The sequence below is a fragment of the Bombina bombina genome, chromosome 6 (genome assembly GCF_027579735.1).
Source record: "Bombina bombina isolate aBomBom1 chromosome 6, aBomBom1.pri, whole genome shotgun sequence".
NCBI classification, from domain to species: domain Eukaryota; kingdom Metazoa; phylum Chordata; class Amphibia; order Anura; family Bombinatoridae; genus Bombina; species Bombina bombina.
Genome location: NC_069504.1, coordinates 522,133,740 through 522,161,022, shown reverse-complemented (window position 1 = coordinate 522,161,022; position 27,283 = coordinate 522,133,740). Strand labels below are relative to the sequence as shown.

At 39.0% G+C, this 27,283-nt stretch overlaps 1 protein-coding gene across 1 annotated transcript in view; it reads right to left on the bottom strand.

The window, feature by feature from the left end:
* The window catches only part of HOMER2 (homer scaffold protein 2), a 627,175-nt gene that overhangs the window by 130,636 nt on the left and 469,256 nt on the right, over positions 1-27,283 (bottom strand). The window contains exon 5 of the mRNA XM_053717425.1: positions 1,218-1,357. Within this exon, the coding sequence (XP_053573400.1) occupies positions 1,218-1,357 (140 nt within the window). The remainder of the gene's footprint in view (positions 1-1,217; positions 1,358-27,283) is intronic.

The window sequence follows — 27,283 nt, the reverse complement described above, 5'->3', positions numbered from 1 at the left end:
GCGAAAATGAGGCTCTGCCTATGATTAGGGAAAGCCCCTAAAGAATAAGGTGTCTAAAACAGTGCCTGCCGATATTATTTTATCAAAATACCCAGATTAAATGATTCCTCAAGGCTAAATATGTGTAATATATGAATCGATTTAGCCCAGAAAAAGTCTACAGTCTTAATAAGCCCTTGTGAAGCCCTTATTTACTTGCTGAATAAACATGGCTTACCGGATCCCATAGGGAAAATGACAGCTTCCAGCATTACATCGTCTTGTTAGAATGTGTCATACCTCAAGCAGCAAAAGACTGCTCACTGTTCCCCCAACTGAAGTTAATTCCTCTCAACAGTCCTGTGTGGAACAGCCATGGATTTTAGTAACGGTTGCTAAAATCATTTTCCTCTTACAAACAGAAATCTTCATCTCTTTTCTGTTTCAGAGTAAATAGTACATACCAGCACTATTTTAAAATAACAAACTCTTGATTGAATAATAAAAACTACAGTTAAACACTAAAAAACTCTAAGCCATCTCCGTGGAGATGTTGCCTGTACAACGGCAAAGAGAATGACTGGGGTAGGCGGAGCCTAGGAGGGATCATGTGACCAGCTTTGCTGGGCTCTTTGCCATTTCCTGTTGGGGAAGAGAATATCCCACAAGTAAGGATGACGCCGTGGACCGGACACACCTATGTTGGAGAAAGTTATACTCCGCTGCAGCCCAGCTGAAGGTAAAAAAAATAAAATAAAATGAAGAAATGAACAGCAGCCAATCAGCATCAGCAGTGCTGAAGTCATGAACTCTTTTACTGTGATCTCATGAGATTTGACTTAACTCTCATGAGATTTCATTGTAAACTTCCTTACACTGAATAGGGAAATAACATGAGAGTGCACAAGGCACAATCTTTCGGCTGTCCCGGGACAAGCATACTGATTTGATGCTTAGAAGTCCTTTACAATGGGATGTGGCTACTGAGGAACTTTTGAGGTAAAATATCTTTCTTTTTTACATAGAGATGTTCAGGTGATATTTTCTAGTCAGCTTTATACAGCTATACTGCATCACTTTCAAGTGTTTCAAAATTTGGGTATCATGACCATTTAAGTAAATGATATTAGCACTGTAGCCTGTGTGCCTTAAATAAATTATATTTGTCTTTGGTAAACAGTTTGCTATGTGGAAAATGACACAAAAACATGTTAATGCCTAAAAGAGATCAGAATTACCTTTGTGCAAGGGCAGTTTTTAATTTATCATTCTCAGTTTTAAGCTCAATGTCAGGAGGGCCACCATGGAAAGACTTCTCATCATCTGTTCCATTCACACTTGAAGCACGAGTTGAAGATGGAGTTCCACGCCCTGATTCCTAAAGTGCAGAGAGAAACATTGTAGCTACAACCGGAGGGATATAACATGTATTTTAAGACAAAACAAGCCAAGGTATCACAGTACATGGTCAAGGATTTCACAGGGTCTAGACTGGATAAAATGGTTTTAGAAAAAGAAAAAAACTCCAGTAATAACAGTACCTGCAACATATATTTTACAAAATATTTGGTAATCTACTGCATTGTGGGTACATCTTGGAACCTTTCTTGCACATAAGGAGTTAAAAAAAAAGTGAAGGACCATAGTTGAAGGAATACTAGTAAATGTGAATGGGTATTTCACAAAATCAATGGTGACAGAATGAGGCTGGAACTATGTATACTCATAACAAATAGGACATATTGGGTTAAACCCATTGCTAACACCCTTTTAATTACATATGTTACATATATAACTACATTTGTTTTGTAAGAAACAGGATTTAGATAAAAAGAAAAGAAACAAAAAGAAAAAAGGATGAGAAACAGGGTTTAGTTCACAACTCCTAATATAAAGATTAAAGCCTAATCAAATTATTATAAAACATATGAACAATTAATGAAATTCCTAGGCTATATAGGAGTAACTCTGGACACAAACAGTTACAGAAATGCACTTCTAACAAAGTATTAACCCCCAGGTATTCCTGGCGACTAACAGGAATATCGGCATCAAGTTTTGGGAGGTTTCTACCTACTCCAAATGGCAAGATGCAATATACCAATCTGTACTACAAATATCACATGATAATAAAATATATATATTAGACACGTGAACAGGCAAATAATTAGTTTAGTAGGAAAGATTTGTTTAATATTTTATTAAACCATTTTCTTTGGCCACATTTCATTCATCTAGGTGTTTTGTTCAGCCATATATTGGTTTTGTTACTGTTATTTCAAACAATTAAAAGAACCCATCTTTCATTGCCAAGACAAAATATAGAGGTTGATTACCACCCTTTAGAAAAGCTTACTTAATGCTTTTTCTACAAAGTTTACCGTTAAAATTGATGGAGATTTTTGTAGTTAAATTATTTGATAAGCTTTTCTAAAGGATTGTGATCAGCCCTATAACTTGCTGATTTCTTGCAGTCTACCTAGACTTCTCTGGACCTCCTGACCTTGTGATTTACCCATGACTCTTTTTAGTCAAAGCGAATGCAACTTGCTTTCCCAAAGATAGGCTAAGGATTGAATGGACTGAAGCTAATTATTATATTCAGGGGATTTTTATTTATTTATGCTTGATAAATTAATTTCTTTTTATGGTGGTAAGAGTCCACAATCTATTATTCCTGTTAATTACCTTTCCTGAACAGTAGAAGGAGCCAAAGATTCCCAAACTCAAAAAGTCCTCTAAATACCCCTCCCAGCTCTATTATATTAGTCTGATGTATAGCCAAGATAAAATAGGTAGAAAAAATGAATTTGATCCAAAAAAGGAGCAGGTTAAAAAAAAAAAAAAAAAAACATAATTTATGTAAGAACTTACCTGATAAATTCATTTCTTTCATATTAGCAAGAGTCCATGAGCTAGTGACGTATGGGATATACATTCCTACCAGGAGGGGCAAAGTTTCCCAAACCTTAAAATGCCTATAAATACACCCCTCACCACACCCACAATTCAGTTTAACGAATAGCCAAGAAGTGGGGTGATAAAAAAGGAGCGAAAGCATCAAAAAAATAAGGAATTGGAATAATTGTGCTTTATACAGAAAATCATAACCACCACAAAAAAAAGGGTGGGCCTCATGGACTCTTGCTAATATGAAAGAAATGAATTTATCAGGTAAGTTCCTACATAAATTATGTTTTCTTTCATGTAATTAGCAAGAGTCCATGAGCTAGTGACGTATGGGATAATAAATACCCAAGATGTGGAACTTCCACGCAAGAGTCACTAGAGAGGGAGGGATAACATAAAGACAGCCAATTCCGCTGAAAAATTAATCCACTACCCAAATCAAAAAAGTTTCAATTTTTATAATGAAAAAAAAATGAAAATATAAGCAGAAGAATCAAACTGAAACAGCTGCCTGAAGTACCATTCTACCAAAACTGCTTCTAAAGAAGAGAAAACATCAAAATGGTAGAACATAGTAAAAGTATGCAAAGAAAACCAAGTCATTGCTTTGCAAACTTGATCCACAGAAGCTTCAGTCTTAAAAAACCCAGGAAGTAGAAACTTACCTAGTAGAATGAGCCATAATCCTCCGAGGCGGGAATCCACCCGACTCCAAATAAGCATGATGAATCAAAAGTTTAAGCAAGATGCCAAATAAATGGCAGAAGCCTTTTGACCTTCCTAACACCAGAAAAGATAACAAATATCCAAAGAAAGTAAGAATCTTACCAAAGAAGTCTTAGGAAAAGACAATAATTCCTCCCTAATGTTGATAGAAATCACAACTTTAGGTAAGAATTGAAATGAGGACAGCAAAAACCACCTTATCCTGATGAAAAAATCAGAAAAGGAGACTCACAAGAAAGAACAGATAATTAAAAATTGTTCTCGCTGAAGAGATGTCTAAAAAGAACAATACTTTCCATGAAAGTAAATAATGTCTAGAGAAAACATATGCTCAAATAGAAGAGCCTGTAACGCCTTTAGAACCAAATTAAAACTCCAAGGAGGAGAAATTGGCTTAATGACAGGTTTGATAAGAACCAAAGCCTGAACAAAATAATGAATAACAGGAAGGAACACTGCCTTACCCTGATGAAAAATCAGAAAAGGAGATCCACAAGAAAGAGCAGAAAACTCAGAAACTCTTCTAGCAGAAGAGATAACCAAAAGGAACAATACTTTCCAAGAAAGTAATTTTAATGTCCAGAGAACGCAAAGGTTCAAACGGAGGAGCCTGTAAAGCCCTCAGTACCAAATTGAGACTCCAAGGAGGAGATATTGACTTAATGACAGGTTTGATACAAAGCCAAAGCCTGTACAAAACAATGAATATCAGAATGAATAGCAATCTTTCCGTGAAAAAGAACAGAAAGAGTAGAGATTTGTCCTTTCAAAGAACTTGCAGATAAAACCTTATCTAAACCAACCTGAAAAATTGTAAAATTCTAGGAATTCTAAAAGAATGCCAAAGAATTTATGAGAAGAACACCAAGAAATGAAAGTCTTCCAAACTCGATAATAAATCTTTCTAGAGACAGATTTACAGACCTGTAACATAGTATTAATCACTGAGTCAGAGAAACCTCTATGACTAAGAATCAAACGTTCAATCTCCATACCTTCAAATTAAATGATTTGAGATCCTGATGGAAAAATAGGCTTTGAGATAAAAAGTCTGGTCTTAACCGAAACATGTTACTTGGATAAGAATTTAGAATTTTGTTCCTGAGTAAGAACAACCGAACTAAAATAAGCTCAAAGTTTTATTCTTAGAACTCAATCTTGAAGCCCAGAGTAACAGTTAAGAAATTAATCAAATAATTGATTATCTTGGAAAAAAGAAAAGGATTTTTAGAAATCACAAAATTCTTCTAGCTAAAAACAGCTAAAGACATATATTAAACCTCATTTGTGAAAATATTCAATAAAATGAAGATACAAATGAAATCATTAGCATGTTAATCCAGTTAAAGGACCAGTCAACACCAGACTTGCATAAACGAATGCAAGACAACAAGATAAATGCAACAGCACTCAGTCTGAACCTCAAATGAGCAGAAGACTTTGTCCCTTAACAGTGCTAAATAAAACATAATCTGATACTTGAATTTAAAGTAAACAGAATAAATGAAGCAATTGCAACATCATTCAAATAAATCACAGGTGAAAAATAATTTTCCTTAAATAGGATACAACCATCTAAAGGAAAAATAAATACTATTTTGCTATAGAAACAATAGCATAATTAGCAGGAGTAGAGATAGCCCCAATAAATTGGAGAACCATCAAAATTGAAATGAATTGCCGGCAAAGAATATAATTTAAATCCTTTAAAGAAGGAATAAAAGAAAATTCCCAGCCTATTCCATTCCCTAGTATGAGGAACTGGAAAAAAACCTCTGAAAAAACAGAAGAAAAATTAAGCAGAAATAAAATGTTAGTTAGTCTGGAAAGAACTAATTACCTTAATATCCAAAATAATCAACACCTTTTCAACAAAGAACAAATGTACTTTAAAAATAAAAAAGTGGATTTGATAGTGTCAATATCTGATGAAGAAAATTCTGAAATGAGAAAAACATCATCAGAGAAGGATAAATCATTTTGTAGTTGGTCATTTGAAACTGCAATAATTAAAAAAGAAGTTTGAAAAAGACCTAAAATTTTTTATTAGAAGGCACGATGTCAGACAAAGCCTTTAAACTAGAATCAGAAAAATATTCTTATAAATCTTCTACGTAATTCTTGAACATAAGATGTAAAAAGAATAGCAAATATATGAAGCATAAATACTAACGGATTCTGCATGTAAAAGTTTATCATGATAACTTATTACAAACCATAGCTAAAGAAAAACATTCATAACATTTTTAAAATAAATGAACTTAGCTTTGGTAGGACTGAACCTCAGTCAAAGGGAATCCCTTAGAACGATTTTGAAACAGGAACAGAGAAATCTTGCAATATGTAATAGAAAAAAACAATCTTTAAAGCAAAATTATCAAATTCCTTAAATGACAGTTTCAGGAAAGGGAAAAGAAATGCAAAATAATAAGCTTCTAAAAACCAGAAGCAATAAAAAAGTGAGATTTAAATAACCACATTTTTTTGGCGCCAAAAATGACGCCCACATTATTGGCGCTAAATACAACGCCCATATTCTTTGGCGCCAAGTACGACGCCACATCCTCTGACGCCGAAACCGACGCCCACATTTTTTGGCGGGAAAAAAATGTCTGAATACACATGCGTCAAAAAATGACGTTTACAGAATACAACTTCCGGCGTCAACAACGGCGCCGGAAATGACAAAAAATTTTGCGCCAAAAAAGTCTGCGCCAAGAATGACGCAATAAAAAGCAACATTTTTTGCCCCCGCGAGCCTAACAGCACGCAGGGAAAATGGCCAATTGAGAATTTTCAAGGTAATGAAAAATAAATTGAATTAAAATGCATTATCCCAAATAATGAAACTGACAGTCTGAATTATAAAGGAATACCGATGATCCTGAATCATGGCAAATATAAGTTTAAAGACATATATTTAGAACTTTATATATAAAGTGCCCAACCATAGCTTAGAGTGTCACAAAAAATAAGATTTTACTTACCCCAGGACACTCATCTACATATAGTAGATAGCCAAACCAGTACTGAAACGAGAATCAGTAGAGGTAATGGTACATAAGAGTATATCGTCAATCTGAAAAGGGAGGTAAGAGATGAATATCTACGACCGATAACAGAGAACCTATGAAATAGATCCCGTAGAAGGAGACCATGGTGTTCAAATAGGCAATACTCTCTTCACATCCCTCTCACATTCACTGCACTCTGAGAGGAAAACCGGGCTCCAGCCTGCTGCGAAGCGCATATCAACGAAGAATCTAGCACAAACTTACTTCACCACCTCCACGGGAGGCAAAGTTTGTAAAACTGAATTGTGGGTGTGGTGAGGGGTGTATTTATAGGCATTTTAAGGTTTGGGAAACTTTGCCCCTCCTGGTAGGAATGTATATCCCATACGTCACTAGCTCATGGACTCTTGCTAATTACATGAAAGAAAATACAAACTTCCACCAGAAAAAATAATAGGGTATGTAGTTTACTCTCACCACCATGAAAAAATGAATCTATTAGGTAAGCATAAAATATGTTTTCTTTCATACAGGTTGTGAGAGTCCACCTTCCATTACTCCTGAGAAACTAATACTAAAGCAGCTAAGTCCACGAATAATGAGGACAGGACTAGCATGATATATTATTAAATATTTATTTTATTTTTTCCAACTCTTTTTTATTTCCATGCAAACATTTTTTCCATGCAACTAGAAACAGCAGCCTGAAGGACTTTCTTACCAAAGGCTGCTTCAGAAGAACCAAAAACATCAAAATGGTAGAATTTAGTGAAAGCATGCAAAGAAGACTGTGACGACTAAGCCTATCCACCCAGCCGTCACTATGGGGAGGGTGTGGGAATGAAGGGGTTAATAGCACTCAGCATGTGGTTCCCTTACCTTTATCTCTACAAAGAACCTAAAGGGACATCAAATTAACCCCCAAATCCTGCCTACACCACCCCAGTTTAACAATGCTGCAACTACCAAGAGTTTTGAATAAGGGTGTCTTGGAAACCCAATAACTCACACAAATAACAGTTGGGTAACGTGCCTTTAAACCTGGTCTCTTCAGAGTGGGAATTCAGATATTAGACCCCAAAGACAGAATTAGATTATTATATGTTTAATAACAAAAGACAAATACAGGTTACACAGTGCCAAATTACAAAAACAAGATATGCCAAAGATACAGTTCTTTAAAATAAAATGGGAAATAAAATAAACACAAAATACCTATAATTATTATCCAGATTTCAATAGGTCTGTGGATACTGCTTCTTGTCCCAGGCAAGTTCTGAAAACATTTTTCTGTTACATTCAATTATATCACAGTCTCTCTTTGTATCGTCAATTCCACCGCCATTGTGTTAATTTATGACTAATTTACGATTATCTGAATCATGCAAGTTTAAATTTTGACTAGACTGTCCCTTTAAACCAAGATGCCAAGGAAAAATGAACAAACTAGAAGTTTACCTGAAATCCTTAGTTGCATGCAAATAGTACTTCAAAGCTCTAACACCATCCAAATTATGGAGAAGCCTTTCCATAGAATTCTTGTGATTAGGACAAAAAGAAGGAACAAGAATTTTCCTACTCATATTATTCAAAGACAACATTGTAGGTAAAAAATCTAATTTAGTTCTCAAAACTGCCTTATCTTAATGAAAAAATAAAAATAAGGAGTAGGGCCAGACTGGGACAAAAATAATTCCCAGCATTTTAAGACAGAGTAGCCCACCTCCAATGTGTTGTTTGACCATTAACAAAAACACTTTATGTTTTAATTCTACAGAGATATAAAAATAGGGTTCAGGACAAAATTACCCTCTATGTTACACCAGATAAAAGGCAGTTTTGACTAAAAACATTGTAATTGTTTTTAATCTCTTTCATTAAATAGAGCTTAGACATACTAAACAGAGGGCAAAAAGCAAAACTTCTTTTTATTGAATGTAAATCTGGGACCTGTATGTAGGGTATGGAGCTTAGAGGTGGAGTGAGAGAGAGAGAGAGCAGCTGGGCAGCTCTTTGTGGTCTGTTGGCATGGCTGAGGGCAGAGTCTTGGCATTTTATGTCATCATGTTTGGATTTTACTGTCGAGTACTTGGTCCTAAGCAGGTTAACACCTATTTTTAACAAACACCACTTGGTAGGCATTGGTCTGCAATGGATGGTTGCTCAGTGATGGAGCTAAAAACCATGTCCACAGGCCTCCCTGCTTCCGGGATAATACTCCTTGGCCTCTAGCTACCTGCCACTTTATACCTAACACCTACAGACTTACTTCAGTTTAAAATAAAATACAAAATAATAACTTTATATATCTCTAAGATCCACTGAGTAAAGCAACCCTTACCACAATTGTTCTCTCAAAATAATTAAATATTTTCAAAAAATATATAAAAACTGGTCAAAAACGCACTTTCTAAGTTTAAAAGCAGCAATGCATAGGAGTATATTATTTATATTTATTGAACATATTAATTTCAAAATCGCCTTATCAGTGTTAGAAAAAAAGTCCATAGAAATATCACCCAAAAATATGATCAAAACGCTTGCCAGCGAGTCTCTGGGTAATATTCAAAACATTGAAATACACTGTTAGCATGACATCCCTTCAATCAGAAAATGAGCAATCCTAAATAATAGTGAGAAAAATAAAAGCACAGTACCTCCGTAAAACTCCATGATTGGAGTGGATTTTATTCTGAATGACAACATCTCTGAATAGAACCTTCCCGTCATGTTGTGTGATTCAAATCCAATAATGACGTCCTTGGTCACAGTCAAGTGACCTTACTGGGTCAAACCACGGATGTGTGATAGCATGAATGCAGTTACGGCAAAATTGTTTCTATATATTATACGGTACATGTTGTGTGTGTGATATATATATATATATATATATATATATATATATATAGTGGGGCAAAAAAGTATTTAGTCAGCCACCAATTGTGCAAGTTCTCCCACTTAAGAAGATGAGAGAGGACTGTAATTTTCATCATAGGTATACCTCAACTATGAGAGACAAAATGTGGAAACAAATCCAGACAATCACATTGTCTGATTTGGAAAGAATTTATTTGCAAATTATGGTGGAAAATAAGTATTTGGTCAATATCAAAAGTTTATCTCAATACTTTGTTATATATCCTTTGTTGGCAATGACAGAAGTCAAAAGTTTTCTGTAAGTCTTCACAAGGTTGTCACACACTGTTGCTGGTATGTTGGCCCATTCCTGCATGCAGATCTCCTCTAGAGCAGTGATGTTTTGGGGCTGTCACTGGGAAACACAGATTTTCAACTCCCTCCAAAGGTTTTCTATGGGGTTGAGATCTGGAGACTGGCTAGGCCACTCCAGGACCTTTAAATGCTTCTTACGAAGCTACTCCATTGCCCAGGTGGTGTGTTTGGGATTATTGTCATGCTGAAAGACCCAGTCACGTTTCAACTTTAATGCCCTTGCTGATGGAAGGGGGTTTGCACTCAAAATCTCACAATACATGGCTCCATTCATTCTTTCATGTATACGGATCAGTCGTCCTGTTCCCTTTGCAGAGAAACAGCCCCAAAGCATGATGTTGCCACCCCCATGCTTCACAGTAGGTATGGTGTTCTTTGGTTGCAACTCAGCATTCTCTCTCCTCGAAACACGACGAGTTGTGTTTCTACCAAACAGTTCTACTTTGGTTTCATCTGACCATATGACATTCTCCCAATCTGCTTCTGGATCATCCAAATGCTCTCTAGCATACTTCAGACGGGCCCGGACATGTACTGGCTTAAGCAGGGGGACACGTCTGGCACTGCAGGATTTGAGTCCCTGGCGGTGTAGTGTGTTACTGATGGTAGCCTTTGTTAAGTTGGTCCCAGCTCTCTGCAGGTCATTCACTAGGCCCCCCCCCATGTGGTTCTGGGATGTTTGCTCACTGTTCTTGTGATCATTTTGACCCCACGGGGTGAGATCTTGCGTTGAGCCCCAGTTTGAGGGAGATTATCAGTGGTCTTGTATGTCTTCCATTTTCTAATTATTGCTCCCACAGTTGATTTCTTCACACCAATCTGCTTGCCTATTGCAGATTCAGTCTTCCAAGCCTGGTGCAGGTCTACAATTTTGTTTCTGGTGTCTTTCGACAGCTCTTTGGTCTTCACCATAGTGGAGTTTGGAGTGTGACTGTTTGAGGTTGTGGACAGGTGTCTTTTATATTGATAACAAGTTAAAACAGGTGCCATTAATACAGGTAATGAGTGGAAGACAGAGGAGCCTCTTAAAGAAGAAGATAAAGGTCTATGAGAGCCAGAAATCTTGCTTGTTTGTAGGTGACCAAATACTTATTTTCCACCATAATATGCAAATAAATTATTTCCAAATCAGACAATGTGATTGTCTGGATTTGTTTCCACATTTTGTCTCTCATAGTTGAGGTATACCTATGATGAAAATTACAGGCCTCCCTCATCTTCTTAAGTGGGAGAACTTGCACAATTGGTGGCTGACTAAATACTTTTTTGCCCCACTGTGTATGTATATATATATATATATATATATATATATCAATAAGTCTGTCCAAAAGCACAGGCACTCGATGGTCTTAAGATTAAAAATTAATTTATTTGATAAAGTTAAAAACGAGACATAACGTTTCGGCAAATTGCTGTGCCTTTCTCAAATGTCAAACATATACAGCATGAAACCTAAAACTAATGACAAACATAGATCTACCTAATCCTTATAACATATCTAATTACCACCGCTACTTCAAGTGTACCGCCATCAGACACGTGCATGTGACGTCATCAAGATGCACCCACGCACGTAGCGTCATGACGTATGTGCCGTAGTTGTCATGGCAACGTATGTAAACTAACAATGATGCCAGCTGTAACAATTGAAAAAAGGAGGCTTATATTGAGCGCATAGTAAGACTGCTGCAAATACTCAGGGCATACAAAACGATGTGTATCCAAATAAGATGCAACTAAAACTAAAACCCATCAAGGATATTCATAACATCGTAGATATACCCACACTTGAAGCAGCATATACTAAGAGATTGAAATAAAAATAAAAATAAAATCATTGCACATTCCAATATTATATGGCTCTTATGGATTATTTATAATACCAAATACATATTCAGTTAAAAGCACTAAGCATTACACAACCAATATTGGGATGCATCAGAGACCTATATGTCTTATATGCATAAGAACACAATAATACTTCATGCCCCAGTGGACCATGTTAGAAACTTTGATGAGCAGTGAGAACCCAATAATGATGCTATAAGAAATGAGAAAGTCTCGTTGTATGAAGTGGAGACAATGTTAGTCCAATCCTGTGTGGTTTAATCCAATTCAATAAAAACGGCTGAAATCCAGGGAAGTATTGAGGCCCCTTGGGGCTAAGGTGTCAAGCCGGTAAATCCATTTATTTTCAAATTGTATTAATTTCTTCGCTCGGTTGCCACCCCTTGGCATGGGGGGTACGTGATTAATCAACATAGATCTCATGTTGGAAACGCATGCTTTAACTTAAAGAAGTGGCGTGCCACGGGCTGGTCAGATTCACCTTTGATAAGTGCTTCAAGTATGGCACAGCTGTGATTGGCCATACGCTCCCGGAAGGTTGTCACAGTTTTACCTATGTAGACCCTAGAACATGGGCAAGTCATCATGTATACTACAAAGGTACTTGTGCAAGTTAGCCAATGGTTTATCTTGGATCTGTGGTTCATATGCGGGTGTTGGAATGTGTTGCCCCTAAGCATACCATTACATGTAATGCAACTTCCACATGGAAAACAGCCCGTCTTGGCTGATTTTAACCATGTCTCCTTCATGTAATGTTTAACAGGGTCAGACTTGACCAACATATATCTCAAATTGTTTGCCCTGCGGTACACTATCTTGGGGGCACAAGTCCTCTGAAATGGGAGCGTGGGGTCTGTCTCCACTACCGGCAAATATTGCCGCACAGCCTTTGTCAGATGTTCACATCTGGGTGAATATGTAGTAATCATATTTAGTTGTCCAGGATTAGTCGTAACATCAATGTCCGTATTCCCGGCGACATCAGTGTTCAGTAGTTTCTCCTGGATTACCGCTATTTCCTCCCTGGTATAGCCTCTTGCCACAAGTCTGTCTCCCATCTCCTTTAATTGGGTTTGCATCATGGGTATCTCACTATTATTCCTAATAACCCGGGTGAGCTGAAAGGTGAGGATCCCTTTCTTTAGATGCCTGGGATGAAAACTTCTGGCATCAAGTAAAGAATTACGATCAGTTGGTTTTGTATACAACGATATACCAAACCGTACTTCATCCCAGGCCTCAATCTTAGAAACATTAAAATCCAAAAAAATGCACAGTACTTAGACTGTATTCAAGTTTGAATCTAATAGGACTTGCCATGGTATTCAAACGTGACATCCACTCACGCAACATCACTTCACCGCCTCTCCATACCAAGAAAACATCATCAATATAGCGGGTATAGTATTGCACATTAGGATGGTCAAATGGCTTCATCAGTTCCGGTTAATACCATGCCATATAAAGATTTGCGTAAGTGGGTGCCACATTCGAAACCATGGCAGTACCTGCAACCTGTAGGTAATAATCATTCTCAAATTTGAAGTAATTTCTCTCCAAACAAAAGGTTAAAAAAGTTCACATAGAAATTCTATAGGTGGACCATTATATGAGATATTCCCGGTCACCATGGACCTGACAGCCTCCACCCCTTCAATGTGGGGGATCACATTATATAGGCTGTCCCCATCCATGGTGACAAGGATATCACCACTCTGCAAATCCACGTACTCTTTGAGTATTTTGATCATACTGGGAGAATCCTGCAAGTAGGCCTGAGTATTCTTTACAACACATTGGAGGTGAGAGTCAATAAAGATGGCCAGATTGGATAACACTGAACCCCTGGCAGACACAATCGGTCTGCCAGGTGGGTTCACCAAGGTTTTGTGAACCTTGGGTAATAGGTACAAAACAGGTACCTTAGGATAATCAGTGATCAAAAATGACAATTCCTGCTCACTTAATATGCCGGCTTCAAAGCCACATTTGAGATAACTATCAATGCTCTCTTATATGATGTAGTAGGGTTACCACTCAATTTTTTATATGTATTCACATCAGATAGCTGTCTAAGTGCCTCCTGTCTATAATCAGCATAATCCTGTATTACTATTGATCCGCCCTTGTCAGCAGGATGGATAATTATGGATGTATCATTGCTAAGATCAAGCAGGGCCTTGGATTCCTCAGTACTAAGGTTAGGATAGATATGTGTTTGGGGGGTTTCCTTGATGTCATGACTAAGTAACCATGTGTAGCTTCTAATGGAAGTATGTGTGTTAGGTGGTTCAAAGGTAGAAGCATTCTTAAAGGGTGCAGGCACATAGGCCTGTTCCCTAAAACGATCCCTAAGTTTTAATTGGTGCTGTAACCTATGAACATCCACCAACATATCAAAGGTATCAGTTTTGGGAGTGGGAATGAAGGATAAACCCAGATTTAGTAAGGTCTTCTCCACATCATTGAGTGGTCTATTACTTAAATTGAACACAATGTCTGTTTCTTTTTATATGTTGTTTTAGATTTATACCCACCCCTCTTTGTCCTTTTAGGGGTAGTGGCATAGAGGGGGGCTTGGTTGTAGACTGAGTAGCTACCCCTAAAAAAGATCGTGTGTGTTCAGGGTTATCATCCTGTGATGAATTATTGTTAACCGCCTCAGTCCCAGAGGAGTCACCGCCACTGCTATCTACCATGCTAAGTGTATTTCTAGACTGCAAGGTCCTGCGGCGCCTATTAAATGTTGTTTCATCTTTGCCATATAGCCATTTATACACCCGTTTATCCCTGTAGTCATTTTCAACACTGTTTGAATGCAATAAGATAGTTACGATATTTATTCACCAAGCTATCCAATTTAGACACCCATTCTTGACTCTTATCCTCCACTAGTATATGTATACCGCGTTCCTTAATAGTGTCAATTTCAGTTTTGATTTTAATCTCCAACCTAGTGACCTATTCAATCACAAGGAGAATTAAATCATATGAACATTTGTTTAATATGGAACACCACCTCCTGCAAAACTCAACATTTTGTCTCCCCAGGGTACGTATGTTTTTAACCCTAATGCCCCTGGGTATGATTTTTTTCCTATGATAGCCAGACAGGAATACTGCATGTAGGTGATAATCTCTTTCTTTTGCAAATTCAACATTTTATGATAGATGTTTATATATGGTATGGAGAGGCGGTGAAGTGATGTTGCGTGAGTGGGTGTCGCGTTTGAATACCATGGGAAGTCCTATTTGATTCAAACTTGAATACAGTCTAAGTACTGTGCATTTTTTGGATCTTAATGTTTCTAAGATTGAGGCCTGGGATGAAGTACGGTTTGGTATATTGTTGTATACAAAACCAACTGATTGTAATTCTTTACTTGATGCCAGAAGTTTTCATCCCAGGCATCAAAAGAAAGGGGTCCTCACCTCTCAGCTAACCCGGGTTATTAGGAATAATAGTGAGATACCCATGATGCAAACCCAATTAAAGGAGATGGGAGACAGACTTGTGGCAAGAGGCTATGCCAGGGAGGAAATAGCTGTAATTCAGGAGAAACTACTGAACACTGATGTCGCCGGGAATACGGACAGTGATGTTACGACTAATCCTGGACAATTAAATATGATTACTACATATTCACCCAGATGTGAACATCTGACAAAGGCTGTGCGGCAATATTTGCCGGTAGTGGAGACAGGCCCCACTCTCCCATTTCAGAGGACTTGTGCCCCCAGGATAGTGTACCGCAGGGCAAACAATTTGAGATATCTGTCGGTCAAGTCTGACCCTGTTAAACATTACATGAAGGAGACATGGTTAAAATCAGCCAAGACGGGCTGTTTTCCATGTGGAAGTTGCATTGCATGTAATGGTATGCTTAGGGGGAACACATTCCAACATCTGCATAGTAACCACAGATACAAGATAAACCATCGGCTAACTTGCACAAGTACCTTTGTAGTATACATGTTGACTTGCCCATGTTCGTGGGTCTACATAGGTAAAACTGTGACAACCTTCCGGGAGCGTATGGTCAATCACCGCTGTGCCATACGTGAAGCACTTATCAAAGGTGAATCTGACCAGCCCGTGGCACGCCACTTCTTTAAGTTAAAGCATGCCGTTTCCAGCATGAGATCTATGTTGATTGATCACGTACCCCCCATGCCAAGGGGTGGCAACTGAGCAAAGAAATTATTACAACTTGAAAGTAAATGGATTTAACGGCTTGACACCTTAGCCCCAAGGGGCCTCAATACTTCCCTGGATTTCAGCCCTTTTTACTGAATTGAATTAAACCACACAGGATTGGACTAACATTGTCTCCACTTCATACAACGAGACTTTCTCATTTCTTATTGCATCATTATTGGGTTCTCACTGCTCATCAAAGTTTCTAACATGGTCCACTGGGGCATGAAGTATTATTGTGTTCTTATGCATATAAGACATATAGGTCTCTGATACATCCCAATATTAGTTGTGTAATGTTTAGTGCTATTAACTGAATATGTATTTGGTATTATTATAAATAATCCATAAGAGCCATATAATATCGGAATGTGTAATGATTTTATTTTTATTTTTATTTCACGATGTTATGAATATCCTTGATGGGTTTTAGTTTTAGTTGTATCTTATTTGGATACACATCGTTTTGTATGCCCTGAGTATTTGCAGTAGCCTTACTATGCGACCAATAAAAGCCTCTTTTTTTCAATCGTTACCGCTGGCATCATTGTTAGTTTACATACGTTGCCATGACAACGACGGCACATATGTCATGACGCTACGTGCGTGGGTGCATCTTGATGACGTCACATGCACGTGTCTGATGGCGGTACACTTGAAGTAACGGTGGTAATTAGATATGTATATAAGGATTAGGTAGATCTATGCTTGTTGTATATGTTTGACATTTGACAAAGGCACAACAATGTGCCGAAACATTATGTCTCGTTTTTAACTTTATCAAATAAAAACATTTTTTATCTTAAGACCATCGAGTGCCTGTGCTTTTGGACAGACTTGGATACACTTTTGCAGTGCACCGTGGCATTTCTTCTTTATGTAAGATTCTGCTGTTCTGCTGTCCTTTTTGGAATATATATATATAAATATTTATTTATACAGGGAGTGCAGAATTATTAGGCAAGTTGTATTTTTGAGGATTAATTTTATTATTGAACAACAACCATGTTCTCAATGAACCCAAAAAACTAATTAATATCAAAGCTGAATAGTTTTAGAAGTAGTTTTTAGTTTGTTTTTAGTTATAGCTATTTTAGGGGGATATCTGTGTGTGCAGGTGACTATTACTGTGCATAATTATTAGGCAACTTAACAAAAAACAAATATATACCCATTTCAATTATTTATTTTTACCAGTGAAACCAATATAACATCTCAACATTCACAAATATACATTTCTGACATTCAAAAACAAAACAAAAACAAATCAGTGACCAATATAGCCACCTTTCTTTGCAAGGACACTCAAAAGCCTGCCATCCATGGATTCTGTCAGTGTTTTGATCTGTTCACCATCAACATTGCGTGCAGCAGCAACCACAGCCTCCCAGACACTGTTCAGAGAGGTGTACTCTTTTCCCTCCTTGTAAATCTCACATTTGATGATGGACCACAGGTTCTCAATGGGGTTCAGATCAGGTGAACAAGGAGGCCATGTCATTAGATTTTCTTCTTTTATACCCTTTCTTGCCAGCCACGCTGTGGAGTACTTGGACGCGTGTGATGGAGCATTGTCCTGCATGAAAATCATGTTTTTCTTGAAGGATGCAGACTTCTTCCTGTACCACTGCTTGAAGAAGGTGTCTTCCAGAAACTGGCAGTAGGACTGGGAGTTGAGCTTGACTCCATCCTCAACCCGAAAAGGCCCCACAAGCTCATCTTTGATGATACCAGCCCAAACCAGTACTCCACCTCCACCTTGCTGGCGTCTGAGTCGGACTGGGGCTCTCTGCCCTTTACCAATCCAGCCACGGGCCCATCCATCTGGCCCATCAAGACTCACTCTCATTTCATCAGTCCATAAAACCTTAGAAAAATCAGTCTTGAGATATTTCTTGGCCCAGTCTTGACGTTTCAGCTTGTGTGTCTTGTTCAGTGGTGGTCGTCTTTCAGCCTTTCTTACCTTGGCCATGTCTCTGAGTATTGCACACCTTGTGCTTTTGGGCACTCCAGTGATGTTGCAGTTCTGAAATATGGCCAAACTGGTGGCAAGTGGCATCTTGGCAGCTGCACGCTTGACTTTTCTCAGTTCATGGGCAGTTATTTTGCGCCTTGGTTTTTCCACACGCTTCTTGCGACCCTGTTGACTATTTTGAATGAAACGCTTGATTGTTCGATGATCACGCTTCAGAAGCTTTGCAATTTTAATAGTGCTGCATCCCTCTGCAAGATATCTCACTATTTTTGACTTTTCTGAGCCTGTCAAGTCCTTCTTTTGACCCATTTTGCCAAAGGAAAGGAAGTTGCCTAATAATTATGCACACCTGATATAGGGTGTTGATGTCATTAGACCACACCCCTTCTCATTACAGAGATGCACATCACCTAATATGCTTAATTGGTAGCAGGCTTTCGAGCCTATACAGCTTGGAGTAAGACAACATGCATAAAGAGGATGATGTGGTCAAAATACTCATTTGCCTAATAATTCTGCACACAGTGTATAATGCCTGCTGTGAAGTTCAAAAACTTTAAAAACCCAAATTAATAGTGGAAGTGTTATGCCCGGAATAGTCTTGATATTAAGTGGGGGTTTTAAACTTTTAATTGTGCGCAGGTCTGAGCTAACCAGGCGGCTAAAGGTCGGTTTGCCAGATGGCCAGTCCAGGCCTGATTAGGAGGATCACAAGAAACGGCAGGTAACTAAGAAACTCTTCTAACTGTTGAGATCGCCAAAAGCTTGATATCCACCTTGTGCATTGGCACAAAAGGAGGAGCCTGCAAAACCTTTTAAACTAATTTATAACAGGTTTAATCCTGACTAAAGCCTGAACAAAAAACAGTGAATACAGAAAGATTAGCAACCTTCTTATGAAAAAAAAAAATCTGACCTCTGAGAGAACTAGTGGATAAACCCTTATCCAAACCATCCTGCAGAAATTGCAAATTCCTTGTAATTCTGACAGAATGCAAGAAAAACCATGAACCAAACACCATGAAATATAGGCCTTCCAAACCGCATGATAGATTTTTCTAGTCAGAGGTTTATGAGCCTGAATCAAAGTCTCTGCCACAGATTCTGAAAAACGCTTCTGCTTAAAGGGACAGTCTACACCAGAATATTTATTGTTTTAAAAGATAATCCCTTTATTACCCATTCCCTAGTTTTGCATAACCAACATGGTTATATTAATACACTTTTTACCTCTGTGATTATCTTGCATCTAGGCATCTACAGACTGCCCCCTTATTTCAGTTTTTTTTGACAGACTTGCATTTTAGCCAATCAGTGCTGGCTCCTAGGAACTCCACGTGCATGAGCACAGTGTTATGTATATGAAACACATGAACTAAAGCCCTCTAGTAGTGAAAAACTGTCAACATGCCCTGAGCTAAGAGGCGGGCTTCAAGGGCTTAGAAATTAGCATATGAACCTCTTAGATTTAGCTTTCAACTAAGAATACCAAGAGAACAAAGCAAAATTGGTGATAGAAGTAAATTGGAAAATTGTTTAAAATTACATGCCCTATCAGAATAATGAAAGTTTGTTTTGGACTAGACGGTCCCTTTAAGTACTAAGCACTCATTTTTTAAACCTTCTGCTAAGTTTCCAAACACCTTAGAATCCTGAATACTTAAAGAAGACAAAACCTCTTTTAAAAGGGAACGAATAGGATCAAAAGATTAAAAATAGCATGAAGGAGAACTGAGGTCACCATACATCTAAAAGCAGGCTCAGAACTAAGAGGAAACGCACGCGCAAATGACAAGAGTAAAAAAAGGCAAAAGTTAGCCAAAAATACCTGCACAAAGAGACCTAACAACCGTTAACCTGATTGGCCAACTTGCGCTACCCCAACTAACCGGCATACGCAAACCCTGCACACCGACATGCACAAGTAAAAAAATCTTACATGAGAGAACTCCAAGCTAGCGCGATGATAGAATAAGCATGCAAAAAAAATTAAAATGAGGCTTAACAAATATATAAATGATAATGTCCCTTGGCTACATAGTATAATTATAGACCTACTTAATAGCCCAACAGGCTTATTTAAGTGCTAGAATAATAAACAAAAAAGTGCTTACCCATAGGCACCCAACTACTGGAATATAAAATGGAACCCAGTAGAAAGCCAAACCAGTGCGGAAACATATCAGCAGAGTTAATGGAATAGGAGTAAACCGACAACCCAACTAACTCCCATAAGGTGTAATTGTGCCACTGCCCAATAAATTCCTCTGTCAAATAGCAGCACTCTGAGAACCCCTCTAATAGTAAAACATCTGGAGCACCGTCATTCTTCACCTACTTCCATCAGAGGCAAAAGACAAGGCTAGTTATCAAAGAGGTGGGAGGTGTTTTAAGGGCTCTTGGAGTTTGGGAATCTTTTCTTCATCCTAGTGGTCTGGAAAGGTAATTCCCATAAGTAATGGCTTGTGTACGGTCACCACCCGTATGAATAATAGGGTTTAATAGTTGTTCATGCAATAGCGGACAGGTTTTTTTTTTAGTTGTCGTACAATAACAATTGAAAGAAATCCTGATTTTTAAGCAATAGTTGGCAGAAATGCTGTTTTGTCTAATATCTTGTTTACTTTTCACACAGGTAAATTTGCATTCAAATTGTCAGTATTTGTTTCAGCTCTCTGTAATTTTATATGAAATTAGGAAACATTTATATATATTTTTAATAAAAAATAACTGTTACAGTTTCAAGCATTATTTTGAACACGTTCCCTCCAGCATTACTTAACAATGCACAAACTTTTCAGCCAGACTACATTCCTCAATGTATATACTACTGTTAGCAAGAAGCTATAATGTCATAAATGAAAAAAATGTGATCATGGGGTAAATTAAATCACTAAACATTCATGTCTCAGCCAAGCTTAGAGTAAAAAATAATAATACAGAGAATAAGGTGTCATCTGAGGTAACTAGCATTTCTACAAGCACATTTAAATAATCTTGCTTCCTTATTGTGGAGGAATAATTGGGTATAAATTTATAAAAAATGGTTTCAGTGATTGATAGAACAGATCTTGGCACGCTTTCCAATCCATTACGAGATATGTGCAAAACCACTATCATGTCTGGGTAATTTTGTAAGCCATTAGAGTTACTACCCATTATTGCTACCACTATCAAAAAATGATAAAAGGCATTTCACATGCTCTTTATGTTTAAATCTTTTTATTAGCATTTTCTTCAACAATTGTACAACAAAAACAGGTAAAAAGAAAAGAAAAGAAAATTATCTCTCTTTCTCTGAAATACATCTGTATATATGGCATTCCTGCTTAAGCACTCAGGTATGTCCGGACATGAACAGAAAAGAAAACCAGTCACTGTTGTATACCTATGTGGGGAAGATCAGAAATGTAAATCAATGTCCAAAAGTTTCTGGATATACCCAGAGAGGAAGAAGGCTGGTCTTAATCACGAGCCATGCTCCATTTCCTGAAGAGCCTCTAGGGGAGGCTAAGCTGATGGCTTCTATGGTGGGAAAATAAAAAGGAACATGTTCTCCATCCCCTGTTTCTTCCAGGGCCAGGAGGTCATGTTGTGTTGCCAATTCCTCTGATAAGTGCTCTTGCTCCGGCCCCTCTATTAATACCATGTTATGCAAAAATATACGAAGGTAAAGAGAGAACGAAAAAAAGTGAGAGAAGAAAAGAAAAAAAGGAGATTAGGGATAAAACCTAGTGAGGAAATGGGACTGTGCCTTTAACTTTCTAGTTCCTTAATAAGCTATACATATCCTCCTAGAAATAGGGTAGATGATAGAATTTAGATAAAGTGGGTGAATGTAGAGTAGAATAGAAAGATAGGGTGTAGAGAAGGGATAGAATAGGGCAACCAGGTCTCCCCCCCCCTCCTGCGTTATGGGCCCGAGCTCCCGCATCTTCACTGAGTCTTTATAGAGTCTATTTCACCAGGTTCCCATTTAATGTCCAGTAAAACCAGACCTTCTCAAATTGGGCTTGTGTGTCTAGGATTTTAGAAGCAAATTCATACATACGGTATGTCATGTCTAATTTATTCTTCACCTCCTCCCATGCAGGGGCCTTCAATTTCCAATATTTTGCTATACTCATCCTAGTGACCGTCCAAGTAATCTTAATAAATGTGTTTATATGTTTGTTGTACCGTGGTAACGGTTCGTTTAGTAGGGCTTGTATCGGTTTAAGATGTATTTGATCCTCTAAGATTGTACTGAGGAGGGAGGATAGTTGAGTCCAAATAGGTCGGATTATAGCGCAGTCCCACCACATGTGAAGATATGAACCAATCTCCCCGCACCCTCTGTAGCAGAATTTGTTGTTTGTAGGGGTCATGTGAGAGGTTTTGATCGGGGTTAGGTACCATCTAAAGATAGTTTTAATAGTATTTTCTCTTAAGTCTGCGCTTAAAAGGCCAGAACATGCTGAATGCAGCAATTCATCCCAATCTTTTTTGAGTTTATGTGAACCTAAGTCTTTTTCCCATAGTATCACAGGCTCTTTAAAGGGACTTTCACAGGGGATTTTTTAATTTTATTTTTTATTGAGGAGTTGCACAAAACAAAAATCACATTGACATAAAAATATATACAGGGAGTGCAGAATTATTAGGCAAGTTGTATTTTTGAGGATTCATTTTATTATTGAACAACAACCATGTTCTCAATGAACCCAAAAAACTCATTAATATCAAAGCTGAATAGTTTTGGAAGTAGTTTTTAGTTTGTTTTTAGTTATAGCTATTTTAGGGGGATATCTGTGTGTGCAGGTGACTATTACTGTGCATAATTATTAGGCAACTTAACAAAAAACAAATATATACCCATTTCAATTATTTATTTTTACCAGTGAAACCAATATAACATCTCAACATTCACAAATATACATTTCTGACATTCAAAAACAAAACAAAAACAAATCAGTGACCAATATAGCCACCTTTCTTTGCAAGGACACTCAAAAGCCTGCCATCCATGGATTCTGTCAGTGTTTTGATCTGTTCACCATCAACATTGCGTGCAGCAGCAACCACAGCCTCCCAGACACTGTTCAGAGAGGTGTACTGTTTTCCCTCCTTGTAAATATCACATTTGATGATGGACCACAGGTTCTCAATGGGGCTCAGATCAGGTGAACAAGGAGGCCATGTCATTAGATTTTCTTCTTTTATACCCTTTCTTGCCAGCCACGCTGTGGAGTACTTGGACGCGTGTGATGGAGCATTGTCCTGCATGAAAATCATGTTTTTCTTGAAGGATGCAGACTTCTTCCTGTACCACTGCTTGAAGAAGGTGTCTTCTAGAAACTGGACTGTAGGACTGGGAGTTGAGCTTGACTCCATCCTCAACCCGAAAAGGCCCCACAAGCTCATCTTTGATGATACCAGCCCAAACCAGTACTCCACCTCCACCTTGCTGGCGTCTGAGTCGGACTGGAGCTCTCTGCCCTTTACCAATACAGCCACGGGCCCATCCATCTGGCCCATCAAGACTCACTCTCATTTCATCAGTCCATAAAACCTTAGAAAAATCAGTCTTGAGATATTTCTTGGCCCAGTCTTGACGTTTCAGCTTGTGTGTCTTGTTCAGTGGTGGTCGTCTTTCAGCCTTTCTTACCTTGGCCATGTCTCTGAGTATTGCACACCTTGTGCTTTTGGGCACTCCAGTGCAGCTCTGAAATATGGCCAAACTGGTGGCAAGTGGCATCTTGGCAGCTGCACGCTTGACTTTTCTCAGTTCATGGGCAGTTATTTTGCGCCTTGGTTTTTCCACACGCTTCTTGCGACCCTGTTGACTATTTTGAATGAAACGCTTGATTGTTCGATGATCACGCTTCAGAAGCTTTGCCATTTTGAGGGTGCTGCATCCCTCTGCAAGATATCTCACTATTTTTGACTTTTCTGAGCCTGTCAAGTCCTTCTTTTGACCCATTTTGCCAAAGGAAAGGAAGTTGCCTAATAATTATGCACACCTGATATAGGGTGTTGATGTCATTAGACCACACCCCTTCTCATTACAGAGATGCACATCACCTAATATGCTTAATTGGTAGTAGGCTTTCAAGCCTATACAGCTTGGAGTAAGACAACATGCATAAAGAGGATGATGTGGTCAAAATACTCATTTGCCTAATAATTCTGTACTCCCTGTATACACTCAGCAAAAATGCAGACATTGCTTAGAAAACATGTTAACATCTTTGACAACTATCCTCATTTTTATCCCTTAATTTTAGTGTATGAGAGAGGCATGGGAATAATATAGATGTTTAAAAAAAAAAAAAACTGTATATGCAAAATGTTATGAAATATACAGACTAATGGCCAAAACTAAACTTATTAGTACCAGTGTAAAACATGAAAAATAAAAGAAAGTCCCCCTACACAGACATACTCAGTGGGAAGGGAAGGAACATGTTTGCAATGTGGAAGTATGGCAACAAGAAGGTAAAAATATGAGTTTTGCATAAAAACATAAATTATGCTTACCTGATAATTTCATTTCCATCGAGGGGAGGAGAGTCCACGTCTTCATTCATTACTATTGGGATACATCAACCATCATTGGGTACGAGGAGCTTCCTCGCGATGAGGGAGGTGTCTCGGATTCTGGAGTGGGCGGAGTCCCACGACTGCTCGCTTTTAGCGATTCACGTTCCAGGTGTGGACAACTGGGAAGCGGATTTTCTCAGCAGACAATCCTTCCATCCGGGGAATGGTCTCTTCACCCCGAGGTGTTTGTAGAGATTTGTCACAGATGGGGGACCCTGAAAATAGATCTCATGGCGTCCAGACTCAATTACAAGCTGCCTCGATACGAGGTCCAGGGATCCCAAGGCAGAGCTGACAGATGCCTTAGTGGTTCCTTGGGGTTTCCGCCTAGCTTACATCTTTCCACTGCAACCACTCCTACCTTGAGCAGTGGCACACATTAAACGGGAGCGGGCCTGAAGATAGAATTTCAAGGTATGAACCACATCCAAGTTATGAAGTAACAAGGAAGGAACCACTATTTCCATATTGATGTTACCCTTAGACACCACCTTGGGAAGAAACCTTTGCAAGGCAGCTAGATCAGATACTCTGCACGCCGATGCAATAGCCAACAGGAAGAGAACCTTCCAGGACAAAATCTTAATGTCAATGGAATGCATAGGTTCAAAGGAACCCTCTGCAAAACCTTAAGGACTAAGCTTAAGCTCCAAGGCGGAGCCGACTGTCGAAAGGCATATCTGATTCTAGACAGAGCCTGAACAAAAGATTGGATGTCCGGGAGCTCAGCGAGTCTCCTATGCAACAAAACTGATAATGCTGAATTCTGTCCCTTTAAGGAACTAGCGGCAAGACCTTTCTCCAAACCTTCTTGGAGAAAAGCCAGAATCCTGGATACCTTCACCTTGTGCCAAGGATATTCATGCTTCTCACACCAGGACAAATACGTCCTCCACACCTTATGGTAGATGCGACAAGGACTGGCTTCCTTGCCTGAATTAGAGTATCAATCACACTTTCAGAAAAGCCTCTCGCAGCTAAGACTAGGCATTCAATCTCCACGCAGTCAGCCTCAGAGAATCTAGATTTCGATGTTGAAAGGGACCCTGTGATAGCAGATCCCTGCAACAGGGTAATCTCCCCAGTGGAGAGGACCAGATCCGCAAACCACGTCCTCTGCGGCCATGAAGGAGCAATCAGAATGGCCGAGGCCCGCTCCTGTTTGATGCGTGCCACTACTCGAGGTAGGAGTGGAAGCGGTGGAAAGATGTAAGCTAGGTGGAAACCCCAAGGAACCACTAAGGCATCTGTCAGCTCTGCCTGGGGATCCCTGGACCTCGACCTGTATCGAGGCAGCTTGCAATTGAGTCTGGACACCATGAGATCTATCTCTGGCGTCCCCCAGAGATAGAAAGAGACCATTCCCCCGGATGGAAGGATTGTCTGCTGAGAAAATCCGCTTCCCAGTTGCCCACACCTGGAATGTGAATCGCTGAAAGCGAGCAGTTGTGGGACTCGCCCACTCCAGAATCGCGAGGAAACTCCTCGTACCCCCCTGATATTTGATGTATCCGAATAGTAATGAATGAAGCCGTGGACTCTTCTCCTCTTTAGATGGAAAGGGATATGTTCCATGTTAAAGTATTAGGGAAGATCAATATATATATTGTACAATACTGAGCAAGTGGGTTCTAGTAATATAAGCAACGAGGTTGACTGATTATAAGCAAGAACAGTTTCATGTTCCACTTGGGGATTATACAGGTGCTTCCTCCACTAAGTAAAGATCTCAAGATATTTCCTCTTGACTCTCCCACGGCTCCAGGCGCTAGCCACGAGAGACGAACCAGAGTTACACTAAGACATATATACATAAGAAAGTAGTGCTATTCTCAACATACTGCCTTTGTTTAATCATTATGAAATACATAATCATGGAAACTGCCCAGGCGGTGCAGTATAACATGGAAAGAATATCTAGACTGTTGTCTCAGTAAAGTATTATCATCATCATCATTTATTTGTATAGCGCCCCAAAATTCCGTAGCGCAGGGCAGTGGCGTCACTAGGGGGGTTCGGGGGTGGGGACTGCACCTGGGTGACACCCTCCAGGGGGTGACACCACCAGAATTTTTTTTATTTTTTTTATTTTATTGAAATTCAAAGAAATACAATGTAGAGATGCATAGATTTTTTTATTAGAGGGGCCAGTTGTGAACATTATTGGGACTGGGGAAGACACTTAATTTTTATGCCCCTTGAGCCTGCACCGCAATTTCAACAAATAGTTTTCCCGGCTGCTTTTGCTTGTTTGTACTTTGCTTCTCCCCTGCCCAATTTCACTATGAATGTTGTGGGGCTTGCGAAGTTGCGCTGCTAGCCTAAACCTGCTTGCCTATCTGTGCTCACCGACGTGTGGAGCAGTGGAGTCACTCACTGCTGTGCTGTCTCTCTAAACAGGAACCAGGAAATCATGAGGAGGATGCCTGGCACCTGACCGCATGACTGTCTGACACTGTCTCTGTGAAGGAGCCACGTATGATGCCCACCAGACCGGTATAGTTACGGTACACTAAGTGCACACTGAAGAGGTAGGATAGAGAGGGCGGGCGGGGGTCTGGGAGTGGGCAGAGTGCAGAGGTGATTGGCCATAAGAAGCGGTAGGCATGGGGCCCGGGGCTGTGCACTGACAGACTTGGAACAGAGTCAGAGAGCAGAATTGTCATAGTTTGCGCACCTAAACCTTTTCTTTAGTTATTTATTTTTTAAAGTGCACTGTTTATCTTTCATTTGATGCTCTGCTGAGCCAGGGAGCAGCTCTAGGCATGAGCTTTATAATTAATGCAGTGCAGTTTACATATTTTGTATGTGTGTGTG